The sequence below is a fragment of the Scyliorhinus torazame genome, chromosome 8 (genome assembly GCF_047496885.1).
Source record: "Scyliorhinus torazame isolate Kashiwa2021f chromosome 8, sScyTor2.1, whole genome shotgun sequence".
Classification (NCBI taxonomy): Eukaryota; Metazoa; Chordata; class Chondrichthyes; order Carcharhiniformes; family Scyliorhinidae; genus Scyliorhinus; species Scyliorhinus torazame.
The window spans coordinates 145,290,625-145,314,783 of NC_092714.1; the positions used below are offsets into that span (position 1 = coordinate 145,290,625).

Genomic DNA, 24,159 nt, shown 5'->3' on the forward strand with positions numbered 1-24,159 from the left:
GGAGGGAGTGGGAGGGTCAGTGAGTGGGAGGGAGTGGGAGGGTCAGTGAGTGGGAGGATCAGTGAGTGGGAGGGAGTGGGAGGTCAGTGAGTGGGAGGGAGTGGGAGGGTCAGTGAGTGGGAGGGTCAGTGAGTGGGAGGGAGTGGGAGGGTCAGTGAGTGGGAGGGAGTGGGAAGGTCAGTGAGTGGGAGGGAGTGGGAGGGTCAGTGAGTGGGAGGGAGTGGGAGGGAGTGGGTAGGTCAGTGAGTGGGATGGTCAGTGTGTGGGAGGGTCAGTGAGTGGGAGGGAGTGGGATGGCCAGTGAGTGGGATGGTCAGTGTGTGGGAGGGTCAGTGAGTGGGAGGGTCAGTGAGTGGGAGGGAGTGGGAGGGTCAGTGAGTGGGTGGGAGTGGGATGGTCAGTGAGTGGGAGGGAGTGGGAGGGTCAGTGAGTGGGAGGGAGTGGGAGGGTCAGTGAGTGGGAGGGAGTGGGAGGGTCAGTGAGTGTGTGGGAGTGGGAGGGTCAGTGAGTGGGAGGGGGTGGGGGGGTCAGTGAGTGGGAGGGAGTGGGATGGTCAGTGAGTGGGAGGGAGTGGGAGGGTCAGTGAGTGGGAGGGTCAGTGAGTGGGAGGGAGTGGGTAGGTCAGTGAGTGGGAGGGAGTGGGAGGGTCAGTGAGTGGGAGGGAGTGGGAGGGAGTGGGAAGGTCAGTGAGTGGGAGGGTCAGTGAGTGGGAGGGTCAGTGAGTGGGAGGGTCAGTGAGTGGGAGGGAGTGGGAGGGTCAGTGAGTGTGAGGGAGTGGGAGGGTCAGTGAGTGGGAGGGTCAGTGAGTGGGAGGGTCAGTGAGTGGGAGGGAGTGGGAGGGTCAGTGAGTGGGAGGGAGTGGGAGGGTCAGTGCGTGGGAGGGAGTGGGAAGGTCAGTGAGTGGGAGGGAGTGGGAGGGTCAGTGAGTGTGAGGGAGTGGGAGGGTCAGTGAGTGGGAGGGTCAGTGAGTGGGAGGGTCAGTGAGTGGGAGGGAGTGGGAGGGTCAGTGAGTGGGAGGGAGTGGGAGGGTCAGTGAATGGGAGGGTCAGTAAGTGGGAGGGTCAGTGAGTGGGAGGGAGTGGGAGGTCAGTGAGTGGGAGGGAGTGGGAGGGTCAGTGAGTGGGAGGGTCAGTGAGTGGGAAGGTCAGTGAGTGGGAGGGAGTGGGAGGGTCAGTGAGTGGGAGGGAGTGGGAGGGTCAGTGAGTGGGAGGGTCAGTGAGTGGGAGGTCAGTGAGTGGGAGGGAGTGGGAGGGTCAGTGAGTGGGAAGGTCAGTGAGTGGGAAGGTCAGTGAGTGGGAAGGTCAGTGAGTGGGAGGGAGTGGGAGGGTCAGTGAGTGGGAGGGTCAGTGAGTGGGAGGGAGTGGGAAGGTCAGTGAGTGGGAGGGTCAGTGAGTGTGTGGGAGGGTCAGTGAGTGGGAGGGAGTGGGTAGGTCAGTGAGTGGGAGGGAGTGGGAGGGTCAGTGAGTGGGAGGGAGTGGGAGGGTCAGTGAGTGGGAGGGAGTGGGAGGGTCAGTGAGTGGGAGGGTCAGTGAGTGGGAGGGAGTGGGAGGTCAGTGAGTGGGAGGGAGTGGGAGGGTCAGTGAGTGGGAGGGTCAGTGAGTGGGAGGGAGTGGGAGGGTCAGTGAGTGGGAGGGAGTGGGAAGGTCAGTGAGTGGGAGGGAGTGGGAGGGTCAGTGAGTGGGAGGGAGTGGGAGGGAGTGGGTAGGTCAGTGAGTGGGATGGTCAGTGTGTGGGAGGGTCAGTGAGTGGGAGGGAGTGGGATGGCCAGTGAGTGGGATGGTCAGTGTGTGGGAGGGTCAGTGAGTGGAGGGAGTGGGATGGTCGGTGAGTGGACGGAGTGGGATGGTCTGTGAGTGGGAAGGTCGGTGAGTGGGAGGGAGTGGGATGGTCTGTGAGTGGGATGATCAGTGAGTTGGAGTTTCGGGGAACTGGAGGATCGGCGAACGAGAGACAGCAAGTGGGAGGGTCAGCGAGCTGGAGGGTCAGCACTTTTCAGGATCACAGCTACAGTGTTGAGTGAGGAATGACCGGAGTTCTGGGTCTTGTAGCCAGGTGTACCCACACCCACACCTCCCCTCACATTTCCTCGTTAGTAAAGTGGTTAATATCCCGCCTGTCACGCGGGTGACCTGGGTTCAGTTCCGCAATGGGAGCTTTGTAATTGTCCAGACGCTCCATTGGTGGATTTTAGGGCGGCACGGTAGCACAGTGGTTAGCATTGTTCCAAAAGACAGGCTGTGAGGTGTAGTACCATCAATATGACGCGAGGCAGGTTGAGGTAATGTCAATTGAAGGCTTTATTAAGCAGAACTTTATCCCCAGCAGCGTGGTTACAGAATGCAGCTGCTGAGGGTAATGGAGGGAATAGCTGGGTTCTTATACCGGCATTTCTGGGTGGAGTCCAGTAGGTGGCAGATCCTATCAGGACCTGGCATCCCTCCACCAATAGCCTGTCGGCACGTGGTGTACAGTATTACCCCTAATACATACCACCACATTCACCCCTTGTTGAAAAAGAACCCGGCGGGATGGTGGTTCTCATGGTGGTAGGGGTTTACAAAGTCGGTACTGTGCCGTAACTTTGAACAAAACACAAAATTATCGTTTCAACTGGGCCAACGGGCCAAACAGGGTCGGCATGATGCCATAACTATAACAAGACACAATAACTGAAAACGTTGAGAATTAAAGTGATTCGATGAGCCGGATGGGTACCCTGGTCATCCTTTCCGATCGTCTTGGACGTGGTGGTGATGGCGCTGGCTCGAGTCCCGTCGACTCTGGGAGCGTCGCGCTGTCCCCTGTGTCCTTACTCATGGGCGGGTCTGGGAGGAGAACCAAACCCCCTGGGAAGGGGGTGGCTGCGGGATGAGCTGGCGGGAGTGAGGAGGTGGTGATTGCCGTTGGGGGGGTGTGGGTAGCTCCGGCGGGCGCCAGGTCTCGCAGGGAGACCGCGTCCTGTCGGCCATCGGGGTACTCCACATAGGCGTATTGCGGGTTGGCGTGAAGGAGATGCACCCGTTCCACCAACGGATCTGACTTGTGCGCCCGCACATGTTTCCGGAGCAGAATGGGTCCCGGAGCTGCTAGCCAGGTGGGAAGTGGCGTTCCAGAGGAGGACTTCCTAGGAAAGAGAAGGAGGCGCTCGTGAGGTGTTTGATCCATGGTGGTGCACAGCAGGGACCGGATAGAGTGAAGGGCATCCGGGAGGACTTCCTGCCAGCGGGAAATTGGGAGACTCCTAGACCGGAGGGCCAGCAGGACGGCCTTCCAGACCGTTCCATTCTCCCTTTCTACCTGCCCGTTCCCCCAGTCGGCACGTGGTGTACCGTATTACCCCTAATACATACCACCACATGAGGTGAATTGGACATTCTGAATTCTCCCTCAGTGTTTCCGAACAGGTGCCGGAATGTGGCGACTAGGGGATTTTCACAGTAACTTCATTGCACTGTTAATGTAAGCCGACTTGTGACATTAATAATGATTATATTATACTCCTACCTATACGTTCTGGGCTGAACCTGCTCAGGTGGAGAGAATGTCAATGCTTACAACTCTTTTTAATAGTTTATGGCACCATTGATAAACTTACAAAGATCAAAACCCTGCTCCCTTTTTGAAAGTTAAATCTGCATCATACTGTCCCTCGTAAACCCTAAGCTGCACCCACAACTTGACCTTGGACTGAAAGGTTGTTGCTTCCCTTCCTGCTGTTCCTTTAAGCTAATCGTCCCATTTTAGTTCATCCAATTCCCATATTGAACCTCATATCATAATCAGGAGCTTCCTCATCGAAACCATGGTAATGGGTTATTCGCTTAATTTGTCACAGCGTGAATGAAGACACAGATTTGGGAAGGAGCTTTTGTGGCAATCTTTGTCACAGCTGTAAATTTTGTCTTCTTCAAGAAACATGTTTCAATATAATAATAATCTTTATTGTCACAAGTAGGCTTACAATGCATTGAAGTTACTGTGAGAAGCCCCTAGTCGCCACCCGCCGGCGCCTGTTTGGGTACATGAAGGGAGAATTCAGAATGCCCAATTCACCTAACAGCACGTCTTTCGGGACTTGTGGGGGGAAACCGGAGCACCCGGAGGAAACCCACGCAGACACGGGGAGAATGTACAGACTCCACACAGGCAGTGACCCAAGCCGGGAATCGAACCTGAGACCCTGGAGCTGTGAAGCCATAGTATTAACCACTATGCTAACGTGCTGCCCAAGTATGAGCAGTGGACAGCAGTAACAGCCGATACCAAGAGACCAGTACCAGCAGTGCAGAGCGGAGAGCTCTTAGAAAGTAAGAGAATTGCATGGCAATGGTTACTGCCTCTTGACTAGTATATCAAATGAGTCACTCAGTATGTAGGCCAGGTTTACAAGGCCCCATGGAAGGCAGGGAGGCAGAAAATTGTTCATCACAAATGACCTTTGTCTATATTCATTCACGGGACGTAGGCTTCACTGGCCAACATTTATTGCGCATCCCTAATTGCCCTCAAACTGAGGGCATTTAAGAATCAACCACATTGCTGTAAGGTATCACATGTAGGCCAGACCACTTAAGGGTGGTAGATTTCTTTCCCTAAAGGACATTAATGAACTAGATTTTTTAAAATGACAATTGACTTTTAATTCCAGAGTTTTACTCAATTGAAATGTCGTCATCTGCTGGGATTTGAACCTAGGCCCCAAAATATTACTCCAGGTGTGTAGTCCAGTGACAACACCACTACACCACCGCCTCTCCTCGCAGTACCGCTTTTTTTGCTTTTAAAAGTTGGCTTCTTTTAAGTCAAATGACTTGTTGCTGAAGGACTGTCCATAATATGAAATGGGTGCAGGAGGCTCCCTTCGACAATGAAATTAGGTTCAGTAGAGGTGGCTGCCAGGGCTGCCCAAGTTAAAAAGGATCTGACCCATTTAGCAGTGGTCCAAGGGCCCATGACGATTGTGCCTAACGTTCTGCCTGTTTAACATCTGTAAAATGGGCACAAAGATAAGTCCTGTAAAATGGGCACAAACGTGAGCCCTGAAGAATTGTGTGAGTAAGTTAGTTAGGCTGGCCAAAGAGAAAATGCTGGAAAATCTCAGCCGGCCTGGCAGCATCTGTAGAGACAGAAAAGAGCTAACGTTTCGAGTCCAGATGACCCTTTGTCAAAGCTGAAGAGCAGAAGGTTCGGAAGGAGAGAGGTTGGAATGGGTGAGGGGGGCAGAAAAATTAAGACGGCCAATGTCCCGTCAGCAGTGCTCAATTAAAAGATCGAGGGCAGGTAATTGTCTCGGTGGGGGTGTCCACTTGGAGGCAGAATGTTGGAGGCACATGAAATGATCAGTGGAACGGGGTGGGGGGGGGAGGACCCTTACCCAAAGAAGTGGGCATGGAGATGAAGGTGACGTAAGAAGAGTTTAACATCATGTCGAGTCTTTGAGAAAGGGTCATCTGGACTTGAAACGTTAGCTCTTTTCTCTCCCTACAAATGCTGCCAGGCCTGCTGAGATTTTCCAGCATTTTCTCTTTGGTTTCATATTCCAGCATCCGCAGTAATTGGCTTTTATTTAGTTAAGCTGGCTGTTCATCTGGTTTTCAGGTAGACTGCCCCGGTTTGAATCCCAGTTTGAACTCAAAGCCTCTTTGTCCAGAATTTTTTATCGCCTATTACTCCAGACATAGGGAAGTATTTGAAGTCAAAATTATAGACCATACCAGCCCCACAATGACCCTATGCCTATCCAGGCAGGCTGCATGGGAGAAAGCCATAGCTGTGTAGCAGCTTGGTGGTGGTGGTGGTACTGTGTGCACCCTTTATGATGCCAACATGCTATACTGGTACATCATCCAGACACACTCACGCATGCAGCACACTGCTCTCAACCATGTAGCTGCCACGGTCTGAGGACAGAATGAGAGAGAGGCACAACAGCAGCCTGGGAAAAACTGATTAAAAGCAATTTTTAAAAACTTGATTTAGTTCCTCCAAGGTTCTCAGGAGACAAGTGAAACAAAGCCGGGTTAGAACTAGGCTTAGAACGCGGAGTAACGTCAAAAAGACAAAGTTAAAGACACTCCACCTGAAAGCACACAGCATGAAACTGGACAGACCTTTGACCGAGGCACTGGAAATGAGAACGGTAAACTCAGCGAAAGTCCTACTTACTAACATCTGGGGATTTGCACCAAAGTTGGGAGAGCTGTATCATAGACGAGTCAAGCAATAGCTTGACGGTCATAATCATACCTTATAGACAATGTCCCAGACGCCTCTAACATCATCCCTGGGTATGTCCCGTCCCACCAGCAGGGCAGACCCAGCAGAGCTGGCAGCATAATGGTATACAGTCAGGAGAGACGTTGTCTTTTAAATCCTCAAAATCAACTGGACCCCATGAAGTCTCATGGCTTCAGGTCAAAATTGGGCAAAAACCCTTCTTGCTGATTACCACGTACTGCCCATCGTCAGCTGATGAATCAGTACTCCTCCATGAGTACCACTTGGCAGAAGCACTGAGGGTGGAAAGAGTACAGAATGTACTCTGGGTGGGGACTTCAATGTCCTTCACCAAGAGTGGCTCTGTAGCACCACCACAGACTGAACTGGCCGAGTCATAAAGGACATAATTGCTAAACTGGGCCTGTGGTAGGTGGTGAGGGAATCAACATGAGGGAAAAACATACTAAACCTCATCCTCACTAACCTGCCTGCCGCAGATGCATTTGTCCATGACAGTACGGTGGGAGTGACCATAGCACAGTCCCTGTGGAGCCAAAGCCCCATCTTTAGATTGAGGAAACCATCCAGAGTGTTGTGTGGCACTACCACCGAGCTAAATGAGATAGATTCAGTACAGATCAAGTCACTCAAGACTGGGCTTCCATGAGGCGCTGTGGGCCATCAGCAGCAGCAGAATTGTACTCAAGCACAATCTGTAACCTCATGGCCTGGGATATCCTTCACTCTACCATATCCACCAAGCCTGGGGACCAACCCTGCTTCAATGTAGAATGCAGGAAAGCATGCCAGGAGCAGGCATACTGAGAAATGAGGTGTCAATCTGGTGAAGCTCCAATACAGGACTAGTGTGCCAAGCAGCATAGAAGCAAGTGATAGACAGAGCTAAGCGATCCCACAGTCAATGGATCAGATCTAAGCTCTGCAGTCCTGCCGCATCCAGCCATGAATGGTGGTGGACAATTAAACAAGTCATTGGAAGAGGAAGATTCACAAATATCCTCACCGTCAATGGTGGAGGAGCCCAGCACATCAGTGCAAAGGACTAGGGTGAAGCATTCACAACAATCTTCAGCCAGAAGTGCCGAGTGGATGACCCATCTCGGTCTCCTCCAGAGGTCCTCAGAATCACAGATGTCAGTCTTCAGTCAATTCAATTCACTCCACGTGACATCAAGAAATGGCTGAAGGCGCTGGATACTGCAAAGGCTACGGGCCCTGACAATATTCTGGTAATAGGACTGAAGATTTGTGCTCCAGAACTTGCCGCGCCCCAGCCAAGCTGTTCCAGTTCAGCTACAACACTGGCATCTACCCGCCAATGTGGAAAATTGCCCAGGTGTATCCTGACAACAAGAAACAGGATGAATCCAACCCAGCCAACTCCTACCTCATCAGTCTATACTCAATCATCAGCACATTGTTGGAAGGGCTCATTAACAGTGCTATGAAGCGGCACTTACTCAGCAATAACCTGCTTAGTTTGAGTTCTGCCAGGGCCACTCAGCTCTTGATCTCATTACAACCTTGGCTAAAACATGGGCACTGAGCGGGAGGAGAGGGCGCTGGGTGCTAACCCGGACCCGCCCATGGAGTGGGGCTGGTGGCCACCAGTTCCCCCGAGTTCCACTCCTCTGAAAAGACTGCGCCTCAAAGTCAGCACATGGGACTGGGAGGCACGGCTGTCATGTGCCGTCGACAAGGGTGCTGGGGCTCTTCGGTCCCAGAGGACACCCTGCCAGGGTATGTGGAAAGCAGCAGGCTGCCTCCACCTCAGATGTGCATCCTGGGGACACACCTAGACATAGCTGTAGAGCATGGAAGGTTAAGCACGCTGAGGATCACTGAGTGCACCCCTCGGGGGGGGGGGGGGGGGGGATGGGGACGGAGGATGAGGACGGAGGATGAGGGTGGTGGGGAGAGTGGGGTTACACCATCGGGAGTGTGGGTCATTGTTGGACACCTGTGACACATTGCAAACTCTTGACCACAAGCAGTATGATGCCTCTATCACATCCTTCTGCAATGCGGCCCGACCTCCAAACCCTTGGCCCAATTCTCCAAGCATTTCCCCCTCCCTGTAGCACTCACCCACCCTCCGGCCGTGGACATGTCCCCGGATCTGTTCCCATCTCCTGGGTGTTCGGTTGTTGGCTGCTGCGTGTGAGGCGTGGCCTCCCGCAGTGTTCAAGCACAGTGCCCTTGCGATGCTAGGCAATGACTCCCACATGCTACATGTCCCGCCCACCCACGGGAATCCACTTGGGTGGTGTGAAGTGCTCACTTAACCACGATTGCCAGTTCATTTTAGCAATAGCCTTTAGCCGCACTGCCAGAGGCCTCGGCAGTCGGTGTGGGTTATGGGTGGTTAGTGAGGCAGATGGGCAGGGGCTAGGGTTGCCTCTGGAATGGGTACACACGATCCAGGGGTTGGCATGGTGGTGCTGTACACGGTTGCCCCCACAGCACCTACCCCCTCCCCCTTACCCTCCTTTGCATGGCAGGCCACCCCTGTGGAGGTGCCTCCATCCACCACCGAGCACAGGGGCAGCAAGCCTAGCGGCCCCAGGCTCTTTGCCTAAAAGCGAAGAAGGCTACTCACTCCTCGCCTCCCCGCAGAAGTCCTTCTGTCCTTCAAAAGGAGTAATCAGCGCCACCGTGCCCACTTGCTGAGGAGACCAATGAATCATGGGAAGCCATTGGATATGCGGTTGCTCCCGTTAATTGTATGGAAAAAGGGCTTAAGTGGTGATAATTGGTTTCTTGCCACTCTCCGGTGAGATCCTGATTTCACCTATGGGAGTGGGACGGTTGCATCACAACCTGTTTGGCGCCTGGCGCGGTTCTCGTTTTTGGCCTCTTCCACTATTCATCGTCCTCGTTTCGCTCAACCCAGAGCGCAATGAGGCCTGAGAATTGCATCCATATTTTCGTTATGATGCTTTAAAATATTCTAAAATTATTTTAATAATATTTAATCGTGAGATAAATCTTCCTAACAGCAGTTACAGACTCCATGCTTTCTGATTTACTTGGAGGCTGCTTCCTCAGAGCTGATATCCTCCAAACCTAGTCATCAAAGACTCACTTCCCCCGTATCTAGTACCATGGGCTGAATTAGTTACTGTATTGTAGAATTGTCCAGTGCAGAAAGTGGCTATTTGACCCATCGAGGCTGCACCGGCTTCTCCGGAGGACAATCTAGTTAGTGCAGTCGTCATAAGAAAAAAACACTTGGCAGATTACAGATACGACTAGCTGCGTTTGCAGCTCTCCTGCACTAGAGGCACTTGCTGTATCGCAGCGACGTTGCCAAGGTCAAGAACTTGCCAGGGCAGTGTTCAACTGGACCAATCGTTCCTTGCCGACCATATGGCACTGTTTCCTTGCTCCTGCCATCTGTTACTGGTCGATGCCTTTATTGGCAAATGCGTCACCATTTTGTAGATCTTTCGGACACCAGCGCACACATGCCATGGAGTGGGTTTGCCTGCACCAGTGATGTGCCAACCACACCCACACCAGAAATAGGAAATATCAGAGGGACTCAACAATGGGCACACTTAATGGCCAAACTTTCTTGAGGCCTATGACCCATGCAAACCTGGCCGTTCTCTCAACTGGAGTAGGTGCACAGCCAAGGAAATAAACTTGAAAGCGAATAATCAGGCAACAGATCGTTTCATCCCCTCTCGCCCAATAAGAAAAGAAAGCATGAAGAAGGTAGAAAACTGTTGTGAACAGTTAAAACACAGCCGCTAAATCTCAGAATCTTAAAAAAGAAATCTTCATACTTGGCTAAATTACCTTAGGAGCTAATAAATAAATGCAAGGGAAAATAAGGACATTTGTGGCCATAAAATATTCTCCTTGGGGCCAAACTTGCTCTTATGTTTGGCCAACTGGCAGGAGATAAAATGGAAGGGAGGAAGCTTTTGTGTTTGAATACCAAATGTAAAATGACATTTCAATCATGGAGTGAAATCTGAGGCTGGGGCTATGGGAAAATAAGGAATAAACCCTTGACATTGAATGGCTGCATATTTATCTGCAAAACTGCTTGCAGAAAAATCACCAAAGAAGCGAGTTGGATTTTGTGATATCCTAAAATTTCTTCAACAAGATTTCATGGCAAGATTAATTTCCCTAACTGGGCTCTACGGACTTATGGGGCGAAATTCTCGGTAATCGGCGTGATGTCCGCCGACCGGCGCCAAAAACGGCGCAAATCAGTCGGGCATCGCGCCGTCCCAAAGGTGCGGAATCCTCCGCATCTTGAGCAGCTGAGCCCTAACCTTGAGGGGCTAGGCCTGCGCCGGACTGATTTCCGCCCCGCCAGCTGGCGGGAAAGGCCTTTGGTGCCCCGCCAGCTGGCGCGGAAATGACATTGCTGGGCGGCGCATGCGCCTCCGCCATGGTGGAGACCGTGGCGAAGGCGGAAGGAAAAGAGTGCTCCCACGGCACAGGCCCGCCCGCGGATCGGTGGGCCCTGATTGCGGACCAGGCCACCGTGGGGGCACCCCCCGGGGCCAGATCGCCCCGCGTCCCCCCCCAGGACCCCGGAGCCCGCCCGCGCTGCCTTGTCCCGCCGGTAAGACAGGTGGTTTAATCCACACTGGCGGGACAGGCATTCTAGCAGCGGGACTTCGGCCCATCCGGGCCGGAGAATCGCCGGGGGGGGGGGGGGGCCCGCCAACCGGCGCAGCGCGATTCCCGCCCCTGCCGAATCTCCGGTGCCGGAGAATTTGGCAACTGGCGGGGGCGGGATTCACGCCTGTCACCGGCGATTCTCCGACCCGGCGGTGGTTCGGAGAATCTCGCCCATGCTTTCTGATTTACTTGGAGGGAGATTCATGGGGGCTGGTTTAGCACAGTGGGCTAAGCAGCTGGCTTGTAATGCCAGAACATGGCCAGCAGCGCGGGTTCAATTTCCATACCAGCCTCCCCGAACAGGCGCCGGAATGTGGCGACTAGGGTCTTTTCACAGTGACTTCACTGAAGCCTACTTGTGACAATAAGCGATTATTACTAGCAGCTTCAATTGTTATGAACTGCTTGCTACTGCTCTATCCAATGCCCATGGCCAAATTAACCATAGTATTGTACAACAGAAAAGGGCAATTTAGCTGCACCAGCTCTTTCGAGGGGGTAACCCAGTTGGTGCCCCTCTCTTCCACCATATTCCTGCAGCTTTCTCACCTGTGTTTATCCAATACCCTTTTGAAAGCTACTGTTGGAACTGATTCCACCACAATGCTATGTAGAGCGATGTCATGGCATTACCAACAGAGGGGATCCGCCAACATATAGCTTTCAGTTCTGCAATCAAATTCTCCGACAGGTATGTACACAACCATACCTGTGGGTTCACATTAAAAACAATCTTCAATGGGGATACCACATTCAGCAGTGAACATCCAAAGCAAACGGGGTGGTGGTGGCTGAATCTTCTGGCCCTTCTTGCCTGCGGGGTCTTCTGGTCCTGCTGAAGGCTAACCCACCGCGGCGGGTTCCCTGGTGGTGGGATGGGTGAGCCACGCAAATCGCCATGGAGATTGGCGGGACAGAAGAATCCCACTGCTGGCAAATGCACCACGGGGGGTGGGGGGCAGAGGGGAGAGAGAGGAATGGAAAATCCCATCCGGGGTTTCCTGGATTTCAGAGGAGGAATCTTTGCTATTGCAGTAAAAATATTAGAGTTAAAGCTGACCAAACATTTTGGGGAGAATGTTACCTCCCCCCCACAGTTGAGTTGGGCGACGTGATGGCACAGTGGTTAGCACTGCTGCTTCACAGCACCAGGGACCCGGGTTCGATTCCGGCCTTGAGTCACTGTCTGTGTGGAGTTTTCACATTCTCCCCGTGTCTGCGTGGGTTTCCTCCGGGTGCTCCGGTTTCCTCCCCGTAGTCCAAAGATGTGCATGTTAGGTGGATCGGCCATGCTAAATTGCTCCTTAGTGTACAAAAAAGATGTGTAAGTTAGGTTAAAGGATTATTGGGATAGAACAGAGGAGTGGGCTTGGGTGGAGTACTCTTTCAGAGGGTCGGTGCAGACCCGATGGGCTGAATGGCCTCCACCTGCACTGTAGGGATTCTATGATTGATGTATTTGCAAATGGGCTGACGGGATATATACAAGAGTACAGGGGGCAAGCCCCACCCACCCTGGAGCTCTTTCCCATAATACAGTGGGCAGCTTAGGCCTCAACTAGCTTAAGCCTTAATTGGTCAATTAATGGGCCTGTTTCCGCCTGTGCCACAATACTACCAGCAGCTTGGGAGGAGGGGGGTGTGGAGGGGGCGTGGCGAAGGAGACCCGCCAGCCACTTCATTTCAGGTAAAAAGAAGGTACCTCCTTTGTGTGGTGGTCCAGTTCCCATTGTGGGACCCCCCCTCTCCCCAACACCCCCTCCCCCCCACCCCCAAGCTATTATCCCTCTTGGCCTCTAACCCAAATTCCCACACTCCTCAGTCCCTCCATGACCTAGAAGCCCGGACTTGTCTCTAAACATCGATCTTCTCCTGAGGGCTGCCTGTAGTCCGAGCAGCAGCCATTACTCTGTTGCTCAGCTATCCAGGGGTTGGGTGGGGATAGGAGCTGGATGTGGTGAGCAAAATTACCCACCATAATGTTTCAGCCCTTGTTCACCCAATCCTGGAGTATGCACGTTGTGTGCGGAATCTTTATAAGGTGAGAGATATAAATAAGTGATCCAAAGTCATCCCACACAATTCTACACGGATCAGTATGGGAAATACACATGCTTGAGCAAAGATTTGGAATGGGAATTTAAAAAAAAAAATTCTAGTGTTTAAGGTGGGAACAGGAAGTCGACCCGCGGACTTCTGGGAAGACCCTCACCAATAAATTCTGGTGGAGAGGAAACCCGAGACACTACACGTGTAGTGTCTCCCACCCGCCCTCCTCCTCTAACCTAATAATAAAACCCTTTGGTGTGAGGTAAGTACCATATTTTATTATTGTTATTAATAATTTTTTTTTTAATATATAAAAAAATTTAATTTAGTTGTTAGCCAGATCTTGGTAGAAAGTTAGAGGAATGGCAGGGAAGGGAGTGCAATGTTCCTCCTGCAGGATGTTTGAGGTGAGGGATGCCGTTAGTGTCCCTGCTGATTTTACCTGCAGGAAGTGCTGCCATCTCCAGCTCCTCCAAGACCGAGTTAGGGAACTGGAGCTGGAGTTGGAAGAACTTCGGATCATTCGGGAGGCAGAGGGGGTCATAGATAGCAGCTTCAGGGAATTAGTTACACCAAAGATTGGAGATAGGTGGGTAACTGTAAGAGGGACGGGGAAAAAACAGTCAGTGCAGGGATCCCCTGCCGTCGTTCCCCTGAGAAACAAGTATACCGCTTTGGATACTTGTGGGGGGGACGACTTACCAGGGGTAAGCCATGGGGTACGGGCCTCTGGCACAGAGTCTGTCCCTGTTGCTCAGAAGGGAAGGGGGGAGAGGAGCAGAGCATTAGTAATTGGGGACTCTATAGTCAGGGGCACAGATAGGAGATTTTGTGGGAGCGTGAGAGACTCACGTTTGGTATGTTGCCTCCCAGGTGCAAGGGTACGTGATGTCTCGGATCGTGTTTTCCGGGTCCTTAAGGGGGAGGGGGAGCAGCCCCAAGTTGTGGTCCACATTGGCACTAACGACATAGGTAGGAAAGGGGATAAGGATGTCAGGCAGGCTTTCAGGGAGCTAGGATGGAAGCTCAGAACTAGAACAAACAGAGTTGTTATCTCTGGGTTGTTGCCCGTGCCACGTGATAGTGAGATGAGGAATAGGGAGAGAGAGCAATTAAACACGTGGCTACAGGGATGGTGCAGGTGGGAGGGATTCAGATTTCTGGATAACTGGGGCTCTTTCTGGGGAAGGTGGGACCTCTACAGACAGGATGGTCTACATCTGAACCTGCGGGGCACAAATATCCTGGGGGGGGAGATTTGTTAGTGCTCTTTGGGGGGGTTTAAACTAATGCAGCAGGGGCATGGGAACCTGGATTGTAGTTTTAGGGTAAGGGAGAATGAGAGTATAGAGGTCAGGAGCTCAGATTTGACGTCGCAGGAGGGGGCCAGTGTTCAGGTAGGTGGTTTGAAGTGTGTCTACTTCAATGCCAGGAGTATACGAAATAAGGTAGGGGTACTGGCAGCATGGGTTGGTACCTGGGACTTCGATGTTGTGGCCATTTCGGAGACATGGATAGAGCAGGGACAGGAATGGATGTTGCAGGTTCCGGGGTTTAGGTGTTTTAGTAAGCTCAGAGAAGGAGGCAAAAGAGGGGGAGGTGTGGCGCTGCTAGTCAAGAGCAGTATTACGGTGGCGGAGAGGGTGCTAGATGGGGACTCATCTTCCGAGGTAGTATGGGCTGAGGTTAGAAACAGGAAAGGAGAGGTCACCCTGTTGGGAGTTTTCTATAGGCCTCCAAATAGTTCTAGGGATGTAGAGGAAAGGATGGCGAGGATGATCCTGGATAAGAGCGAAAGTAATAGGGTAGTTATTATGGGAGACATTAACTTTCCAAATATTGACTGGAAAAGATATAGTTCGAGTACATTAGATGGGTCGTTTTTTGTACAGTGTGTGCAGGAGGGTTTCCTGACACAGTTTGTTGACAGGCCAACAAGAGGCGAGGCCACATTGGATTTGGTTTTGGGTAATGAACCAGGCCAGGTGTTGGATTTGGAGGTAGGTGAGCACTTTGGGGACAGTGACCACAATTCGGTGACGTTTACGTTAAGGATGGAAAGGGATAAGTATACACCGCAGGGCAAGAGTTATAGCTGGGGGAAGGGAAATTATGATGCCATTAGACGTGACTTGGGGGGGATAAGGTGGAGAAGTAGGCTGCAAGTGTTGGACACACTGGATAAGTGGAGCTTGTTCAAGGATCAGCTACTGCGTGTTCTTGATAAGTATGTACCGGTCAGGCAGGGAGGAAGGTGCCGAGCGAGGGAACCGTGGTTTACCAAAGAAGTGGAATCTCTTGTTAGGAGGAAGAAGGAGGCCTATGTGAAGATGAGGTGTGAAGTTTCAGTTGGGGCGATGGATAGTTACAAGGTAGCGAGGAAGGATCTAAAGAGAGAGCTAAGACGAGCAAGGAGGGGACATGAGAAGTATTTGGCAGGAAGGATCAAGGAAAACCCAAAAGCTTTCTATAGGTATGTCAGGAATAAGCGAATGACTGGGGACAGAGTAGGACCAGTCAAGGACAGGGATGGGAAGTTGTGTGTAGAGTCTGAAGAGATAGGCGAGATACTAAATGAATATTTTTCGTCAGTATTCACTCAGGAAAAAGATAATGTTGTGGAGGAGAATGCTGAGATCCAGGTAAATAGATTAGATGGCATTGAGGTACGTAGGGAAGAGGTGTTGGCAATTCTGGACAGGCTGAAAATAGATAAGTCCCCGGGACCTGATGGGATTTATCCTAGGATTCTCTGGGAAGCCAGGGAAGAGATTGCTGGACCATTGGCTTTGATTTTTATGTCACCATTGGATACAGGAATAGTGCCAGAGGACTGGAGGATAGCAAATGTGGTCCCTTTGTTCAAAAAGGGGAGCAGAGACAACCCCGGCAACTATAGACCGGTGAGCCTCACGTCTGTAGTGGGTAAAGTCTTGGAGGGGATTATAAGAGACAAGATTTATAATCATCTAGATAGGAATAATATGATCAGGGATAGTCAGCATGGCTTTGTGAAGGTTAGGTCATGCCTCACAAACCTTATTGAGTTCTTTGAGAAGGTGACTGAACAGGTAGACGAGGGTAGAGCAGTTGATGTGGTGTATATGGATTTCAGCAAAGCGTTTGATAAGGTTCCCCACGGTAGGCTATTGCAGAAAATACGGAGGCTGGGGATTGAGGGTGATTTAGAGATGTGGATCAGAAATTGGCTAGCTGAAAGAAGACAGAGGGTGGTGGTTGATGGGAAATGTTCAGAATGGAGTTCAGTTACAAGTGGAGTACCACAAGGATCTGTTCTGGGGCCGTTGCTGTTTGTCATTTTTATCAATGACCTAGAGGAAGGCGCAGAAGGGTGGGTGAGTAAATTTGCAGACGATACTAAAGTCGGTGGTGTTGTCGATAGTGTGGAAGGAAGTAGCAGGTTACAGAGGGATATAGATAAGCTGCAGTGCTGGGCTGAGAGGTGGCAAATGGAGTTTAATGTAGAGAAGTGTGAGGTGATTCACTTTGGAAGGAAAAACAGGAATGTGGAATATTTGGCTAATGGAAAAGTTCTTGAAAGTGTGGATGAGCAGAGGGATCTAGGTGTCCATGTACATAGATCCCTGAAAGTTGCCACCCAGGTTGATAGGGTGGTGAAGAAGGCCTATGGAGTGTTGGCCTTTATTGGTAGAGGGATTGAGTTCCGGAGTCAGGAGGTCATGTTGCAGCTGTACAGAACTCTGGTACGGCCGCATTTGGAGTATTGCGTACAGTTCTGGTCACCGCATTATAGGAAGGACGTGGAGGCTTTGGAACGGGTGCAGAGGAGATTTACCAGGATGTTGCCTGGTATGGAGGGAAAATCTTATGAGGAAAGGCTGATGGACTTGAGGTTGTTTTCGTTAGAGAGAAGAAGGTTAAGAGGAGACTTAATAGAGGCATACAAAATGATCAGAGGGTTAGATAGGGTGGACAGTGAGAGCCTTCTCCCGCGGATGGAAATGGCTAGCACGAGGGGACATAGCCTTAAACTGAGGGGTAATAGATATAGGACAGAGGTCAGGGGTAGGTTCTTTACGGAAAGAGTAGTGAGGCCGTGGAATGCCCTACCTGCTACAGTGGTGAACTCGCCAACATTGAGGGCATTTAAAAGTTTATTGGATAAACATATGGATGATAATGGTATAATGTAGGTTAGGTGGCTTTTGTTTCGGTGCAACATCGTGGGCCAAAGGGCCTGTACTGCGCTGTATTGTTCTATGTTCTATGTTCTAATACTGCAAAGGAGGGAGAAAAATCGAGTTCCAAAGACCGTGTTGTATAAAATATGGAATGGGCTGGTGGGGATCGACAGAAACAAGAACCTGGTGCCCTCCGGCAATGATAAAACACGAGGTGGCCATCCCCAGAAAATACAACGGCCATTGTTTCCAAGACAGTGACAATCTTTCTTCCCAATGACAATCCCACAATGGAACAAGCTGGAAAAAGACACAGCCCCATCACTAGAAATCTCCAAGACCCATCTTTAGATTAGTTCCATTTAGAATTTTCAAAGTTATGACGACATCTCAGCAGCTCATGTCTGCTTTAACCAGCGTGAGCCACAGCAGTATTGGGTGCAATATGGATATTAGTCTGTGATGCCGACACAGGCAAAGCAGATGCAGAAACAGGAAATCATTTCAAATTCTAACCACTTATTGTGTTGTTTTGCCAATCACCGTAAATCTACATTGTCTGGTTATTGACTCCTCAGCCATAGGAAAAGTTTTGTTCACTCTAATTTTATAAAAACCCTCAATTAAATTTCCACTTAGCCTTCACTGCTGTAACAATAGACTCAATTCCTCCATAACAATAAACTTAATTCCTCGATGCCCCATACTATAGACTCAATTCCCCGATACACCATACTATAGACTCGATTTTCCGATACCCTATACTATAGACTCGATTTCCCGATACCCCATACTATAGACTCGATTTCCCGATACCCTATACTATAGACTCGATTTCCCGATACCCCATACTATAGACTCAATTCCCCGATACCCCATACTATAGACTCAATTCCCCGATACCCCATACTATAGACTCAATTCCCCGATACTCCATACTATAGACTCAATTCCCCAATACCCCATACTATAGACTCGATTCCCCGATACCCCATACTATAGACTCGATTCCCCGATACCCCATACTATAGACTCGATTCCCCGATACCCCATACTATAGACTCGATTCCCCAATACCCCATACTATAGACTCAATTTCCCGATACTCCATACTATAGACTCAATTCCTCGATACCCCATACTTTAGACTCGATTCCCCGATACCCCATACTATAGACTCGCTTCCCCGATACCCCATACTATAGACTCAATTCCTCGATACCCCATACTATAGACTCGATTCCCCGATACCCCATACTATAGACTCGATTCCCCAATACCCCATACTATAGACTCAATTTCCCGATACTCCATACTATAGACTCAATTCCTCGATACCCCATACTTTAGACTCGATTCCCCGATACCCCATACTATAGACTCGCTTCCCCGATACCCCATACTATAGACTCAATTCCCCGATACCCCATACTATAGACTCGATTCCCCGACACCCCACACTATAGACTCGGTTCCCCGATACCCCATACTATAGACTCGATTCCCCGATACCCCATACTATAGACTCGCTTCCCCGATACCCCATACTATAGACTCAATTCCTCGATACCCCATACTATAGACTCGATTCCCCGATACCCCATACTATAGACTCGATTCCCCGACACCCCACACTATAGACTCGGTTCCCCGATACCCCATACTATAGACTCGATTCCCCGATACCCCATACTATAGACTCGATTTCCCGACCCTTCATACCTATAGACTCAATTCCCTTATATCAGCAGTGCAAGGGTACCACCCTGCCCAGAGGGCATGCACCTACCTGTGTGTTTCCTGGCAGACTCCGACGACTGCCGTTCTGTCTGCTCCCTGTTTGTGGAAACCAGTGCTGGCCCAAGGTCTCCAAGGCGAGAGTTACATCCAACACCTTGGCTAGATCTCGGGAACACATATTAGAGTGACATCAGCTCTCTCACTCTAATATGCACATTTGCCAGAAAGTGCTCCCGCCCACAATGATCCCGGAAGTGGGGTCTCTCAGCATGTACCGGTCGCATTGCGCCCAAAGAGCCTAAAATCAGTCTCAATTCCCCTGCACTTCATAATTCCCTGATAACCCATAACTGTGGACTCAATTCCCTCATACCATATAACTATTGACTCAATTCCCTCATATCCTATAACTATCGACTCAATTCCCTCGTACCCTATAACTATCGACTTAATTCCCTCATGCTCTATAACTATCGACACAATTCCCCCATACTCTATAACTATAGACTCAATTCCCCCATACCCTATAACTATCGACTCAATTCTCTCATGCTCTATAACTATCGACTCAATTCCCTCATACTCTATAACTATCAACTCAATTCCCTCATACCCTATAACTATCAACTCAATTCCCTCGTACACTATAACTATCGACTTAATTCCCTCATGCTCTATAACTATCTACTCAATTCCCTCAAACTCTATAACTATCGACTCAATTCCCTCATAGTGTATGACTATCGACTCAATTTCGTCATGTTCTATAACTATAGTCTCAATTCCCCCATATCCTATAACTATCGACTCAATTCCCTCATACTGTATGACTATCGACTCAATTCCCTCATGCTCTATAACTACAGACTCAATTCCCCCATACTCTATGACTATAGACTTAATTCCCGCATACCCCATATCTGTAGATTGAATTCCCTCACACACTATAACTATCGACTCAATTCCCTCATTCTCTATAACTATCAACTCAATTCCCTCATACCCTATAACTATCAACTCAATTCCCTCGTACACTATAACTATCGACTCAATTCCCCCATACACGATAACCATCGACTCAATTCCCTCATACTCTATAACTATAGACTCAATTCCTTCAAACTCTAAAACTATCGACTCAATTCTCTCATGCTCTATAACTATCGACTTAATTCCCTCCTGCTCTATAACTATCTACTCAATTCCCACAAACTCTATAACTATCGACTCAATTCCCCCATACTCTTTAACTATGGACTAAATTCCCTAATACTCTATAACTATAGACTCAATTCCCTCATAGTGTATGACTATCGACTCAATTCCCTCATGTTCTATAACTATAGACTCAATTCCCCCATATCCTACAACTATCAACTCAATTCCCTCATGTTCTATAACTATCGACTCAATTCCCTCATGCTCTATAACCACAGACTCAATTCCCCCATACTCTATAACTATAGACTTAATTCCCTCATACCCCATATCTGTAGATTGAATTCCCTCACACACTATAACTATCGACTCAATTCCCCCATACTCTACAACTATAGACTCAATTCCTTCATACCCTATAACTATCGACTCAATTCCCCCATTCCCTATAACTATCGACTCAATTCCCTCATACCGTTTAACTATCGACTCAATTCCCCCATACACTATAACTATCGACTCAATTCCCTCGTACACTATAACTATCGACTTAATTCCCTCCTGCTCTATAACTATCTACTCAATTCCCTCAAACTCTATAATTATCGACTCAATTCCCCCATACTCTTTAACTATGGACTAAATTCCCTAATACTCTATAACTATAGACTCAATTCCCTCATAGTGTATGACTATCGACTCAATTCCCTCATGTTCTATAACTATAGACTCAATTCCCCCATATCCTACAACTATCAACTCAATTCCCTCATGTTCTATAACTATCGACTCAATTCCCTCATGCTCTATAACCACAGACTCAATTCCCCCATACTCTATAACTATAGACTTAATTCCCTCATACCCCATATCTGTAGATTGAATTCCCTCACACACTATAACTATCGACTCAATTCCCCCATACTCTACAACTATAGACTCAATTCCTTCATACCCTATAACTATCGACTCAATTCCCCCATTCCCTATAACTATCGACTCAATTCCCTCATACCGTTTAACTATCGACTCAATTCCCCCATACACTATAACTATCGACTCAATTCCCTCGTACACTATAACTATCGACTTAATTCCCTCCTGCTCTATAACTATCTACTCAATTCCCTCAAACTCTATAATTAACGACTCAATTCCCCCATACTCTATAACTATGGACTAAATTCCCTAATACTCTATAACTATCGACTCAATTCCCCCATACTCTATAACTATGGACTAAATTCCCTAATACTCTATAACTATCGACTCAATTCCCTCATAGTGTATGACTATCGACTCAATTCCCTCATGTTCTATAACTATAGACTCAATTCCCCCATATCCTACAACTATCAACTCAATTCCCTCATGGTCTATAGCTACCGACTCAATTCCCTCATGCTCTATAACTACAGACTCAATTCCCCCATACTCTATGACTATAGACTTAATTCCCGCATACCCCATATCTGTAGATTGAATTCCCTCACACACTATAACTATCGACTCAAATCCCTCATACCGTTTAACTATCGATGCTCCCACACGGGAGCATTGTGGGCAGCACGGTAGCATTGTGGATAGCACAATTGCTTCACAGCTCCAGGGTCCCAGGTTCGATTCCGGCTTGGGTCACTGTCTGTGCGGAGTCTGCATGTCCTCCCCGTGTGTGCGTGGGTTTCCTCCGGGTGCTCCGGTTTCCTCCCACAGTCCAAAGATGTGCAAGTTAGTTGGATTGGCCATGATAAATTGCCCTTAGTGTCCAAAATCTACAGGTTGGGTGGGGTTGCTGGGTTGTGGGGATAGGGTGGAGGTGTTGACCTTGGGTAGGGTGCTCTTTCCAAGAGCCGGTGCAGACTCGAGGGGCCGAATGGCCTCCTTCTGCACTGTAAATTCTATGATAATACCCCATATCTGTAGATTGAATTCCCTCATACCCAATAACTATTGACTCAACTCCCTCATGTTCTACAGCTATTTACTCAATTCCCTCATGTTCTATAGCTATCAACTCAATTCCCCCGTGCCTTATAACTATCGATTCAATTCCCCCATACCCTATAACTATCGACTCAATTCCCCCATACCCTATTACTATCGACTCAATTCCCTCATACCGTTTAACTATCGACTCAACTCCCCCATACCCTATAACTATAGACTCAATTCCCTCAAACTCTTTAACTATCGACTCAATTCTCCCATACTCTATAACTATGGACTAAATACCCTAACACTCTATAACTATCGACTCAACTCCCTCATGTTCTATAACTATCAACTCAATTCCCTCATGTTCTATAACTTTCGACTCAATTCCCCTATGCTCTATAACTACAAACTCAATTCCCCCATACTCTATACCTATAGACTTAATTCCCTCATACTCCATATCTGTAGAATGAATTCCCTCATACCCTATAACTCTCGACTCAATTCCCCCATACTCTACAACTATAGACTCAATTACTTCATACCCTATAACTATCGACTCAATTCCCCCATACTCTATAACTATAGACTCAATTCCTTCATACCCTATAACTATCGACTCAATTCCCCATACTCTACAACTATAGACTCAATTCCTTCATACCCTATAACTATCGACTCAATCCCCCATACTCTATAACTATAGGCTCAATTCCTTCATACCCTATAACTATCGACTCAATTCCCCCATTCCCTATAACTATCGACTCAATTCCCTCATACCGTTTAACTATCGACTCAAATCCCCCATACACTATAACTATCGACTCAATTCCCCCATACACTATAACTATCGACTCAATTCCCTCATACCGTTTAACTATCAACTCAATTCCACCTTACCCTATAACTATCGACTCAATTCCCTCATACTCTACAACTATAGACTCAATTCCCTCATACTCTATAACTATTGACTCAATTCACCCATACTCTATAACTATGGACTAAATTCACTAATACTCTATAACTATCGACTCAACTCCCTTACACCCCATATCTGTAGATTGACTTCCGTCATACCCTATAACTTTCGACTCAACTCCCTCGTGTTCTATAACTATCGACTCAATTCCCTCACACTGTATGACTATAGACTCAATTCCCTCATGTCCTATAACTATCGACTCAATTCCCTCATGTTCTCGAACTATTGACTCAATTCCCCCATATTCTATAACTATAGACTCAATTTCCTCATGTTCTATAACTATAGACTCAATTCCCCCATACTCTATAACTATAGACTCAATTCCCCCATACTCTATAACTATAGACTCAATTCCCCCATACTCTATAACTATAGACTCAATTCCCCCATACTCTATAACTATAGACTCAATTCCCTCATACCCTATAACTATAGACTCAATTCCCTCACACTGTATGACTATAGACTCAATTCCCTCATGTCCTATAACTATCGACTCAATTCTCTCATGTTCTCGAACTATCGACTCAATTCCCCCATACTCTATAACTATAGACTCAATTCCCTCATACCCTATAACTATAGACTCAATTCCCTCACACTGTATGACTATAGACTCAATTCCCTCACACTGTATGACTATCGACTCAATTCCCTCATACTGTATTGCTTTTAAAAAAAAATTATTTATGTTTATTGTCCCATTTTGTCAAAAAACTGTGAAAATGTCCATAACCAATTGTTTTGATAGCGGCTTCAACTTGCGGTAGTTTTGTCGGTCTGTTATCGTAATCTTCTTGCTTCTCGCTCAGATTCCAAAAGTGTGAGCACATCTCCCTCACGAACTGGCCCTTTCACATTCCGAATGATGGATCGATTGCTGTCATCCATAAATTCCACACGGACCTGAGTGCATTGTCCCTGCGAACCAGTCCTTCCAAGAACTTTGGTAACCCGGGCCAGTTTGACGGTCTGAATCCGCGGACCCCCCATGATGGCGACGGTGGAAAAGCCATACTGTATTGCTATCGACTCAATTCCCTCATGTTCTATGACTATAGACTCAATCACCCATATCCTATAATTATAAACTCAATTCCCTCATGTTCTATAACTTTCGACTCAAATCCCCTATGCTCTATAACTACAGACTCAATTCCCCCATTCTCTATACCCATAGACTTAATTCCCTCATACCCCATATCTGTAGAATGAATTCCCTCATACCCTATAACT

The 24,159-nt window shown here is 48.5% G+C and overlaps 1 protein-coding gene across 1 annotated transcript; it reads right to left on the minus strand.

Annotated features, from left to right (window-relative positions):
* Positions 1 to 23,693: 23,693 nt before the first annotated feature.
* On the minus strand, positions 23,694 to 23,928 carry LOC140428784 (small ribosomal subunit protein eS28). Its single transcript, XM_072515472.1, has one exon. It carries the CDS (start codon positions 23,914 to 23,916, stop codon positions 23,707 to 23,709), a length of 210 nt encoding a protein of 69 aa, XP_072371573.1. The 5' UTR covers positions 23,917 to 23,928; the 3' UTR covers positions 23,694 to 23,706.
* Positions 23,929 to 24,159: the final 231 nt, after the last annotated feature.

Bases quoted from the DNA above. Each gene is read 5' to 3' on its own strand.
- LOC140428784 (XM_072515472.1), bottom strand. From the start codon at position 23,916: ATGGGGGGTCCGCGGATTCAGACCGTCAAACTGGCCCGGGTTACCAAA.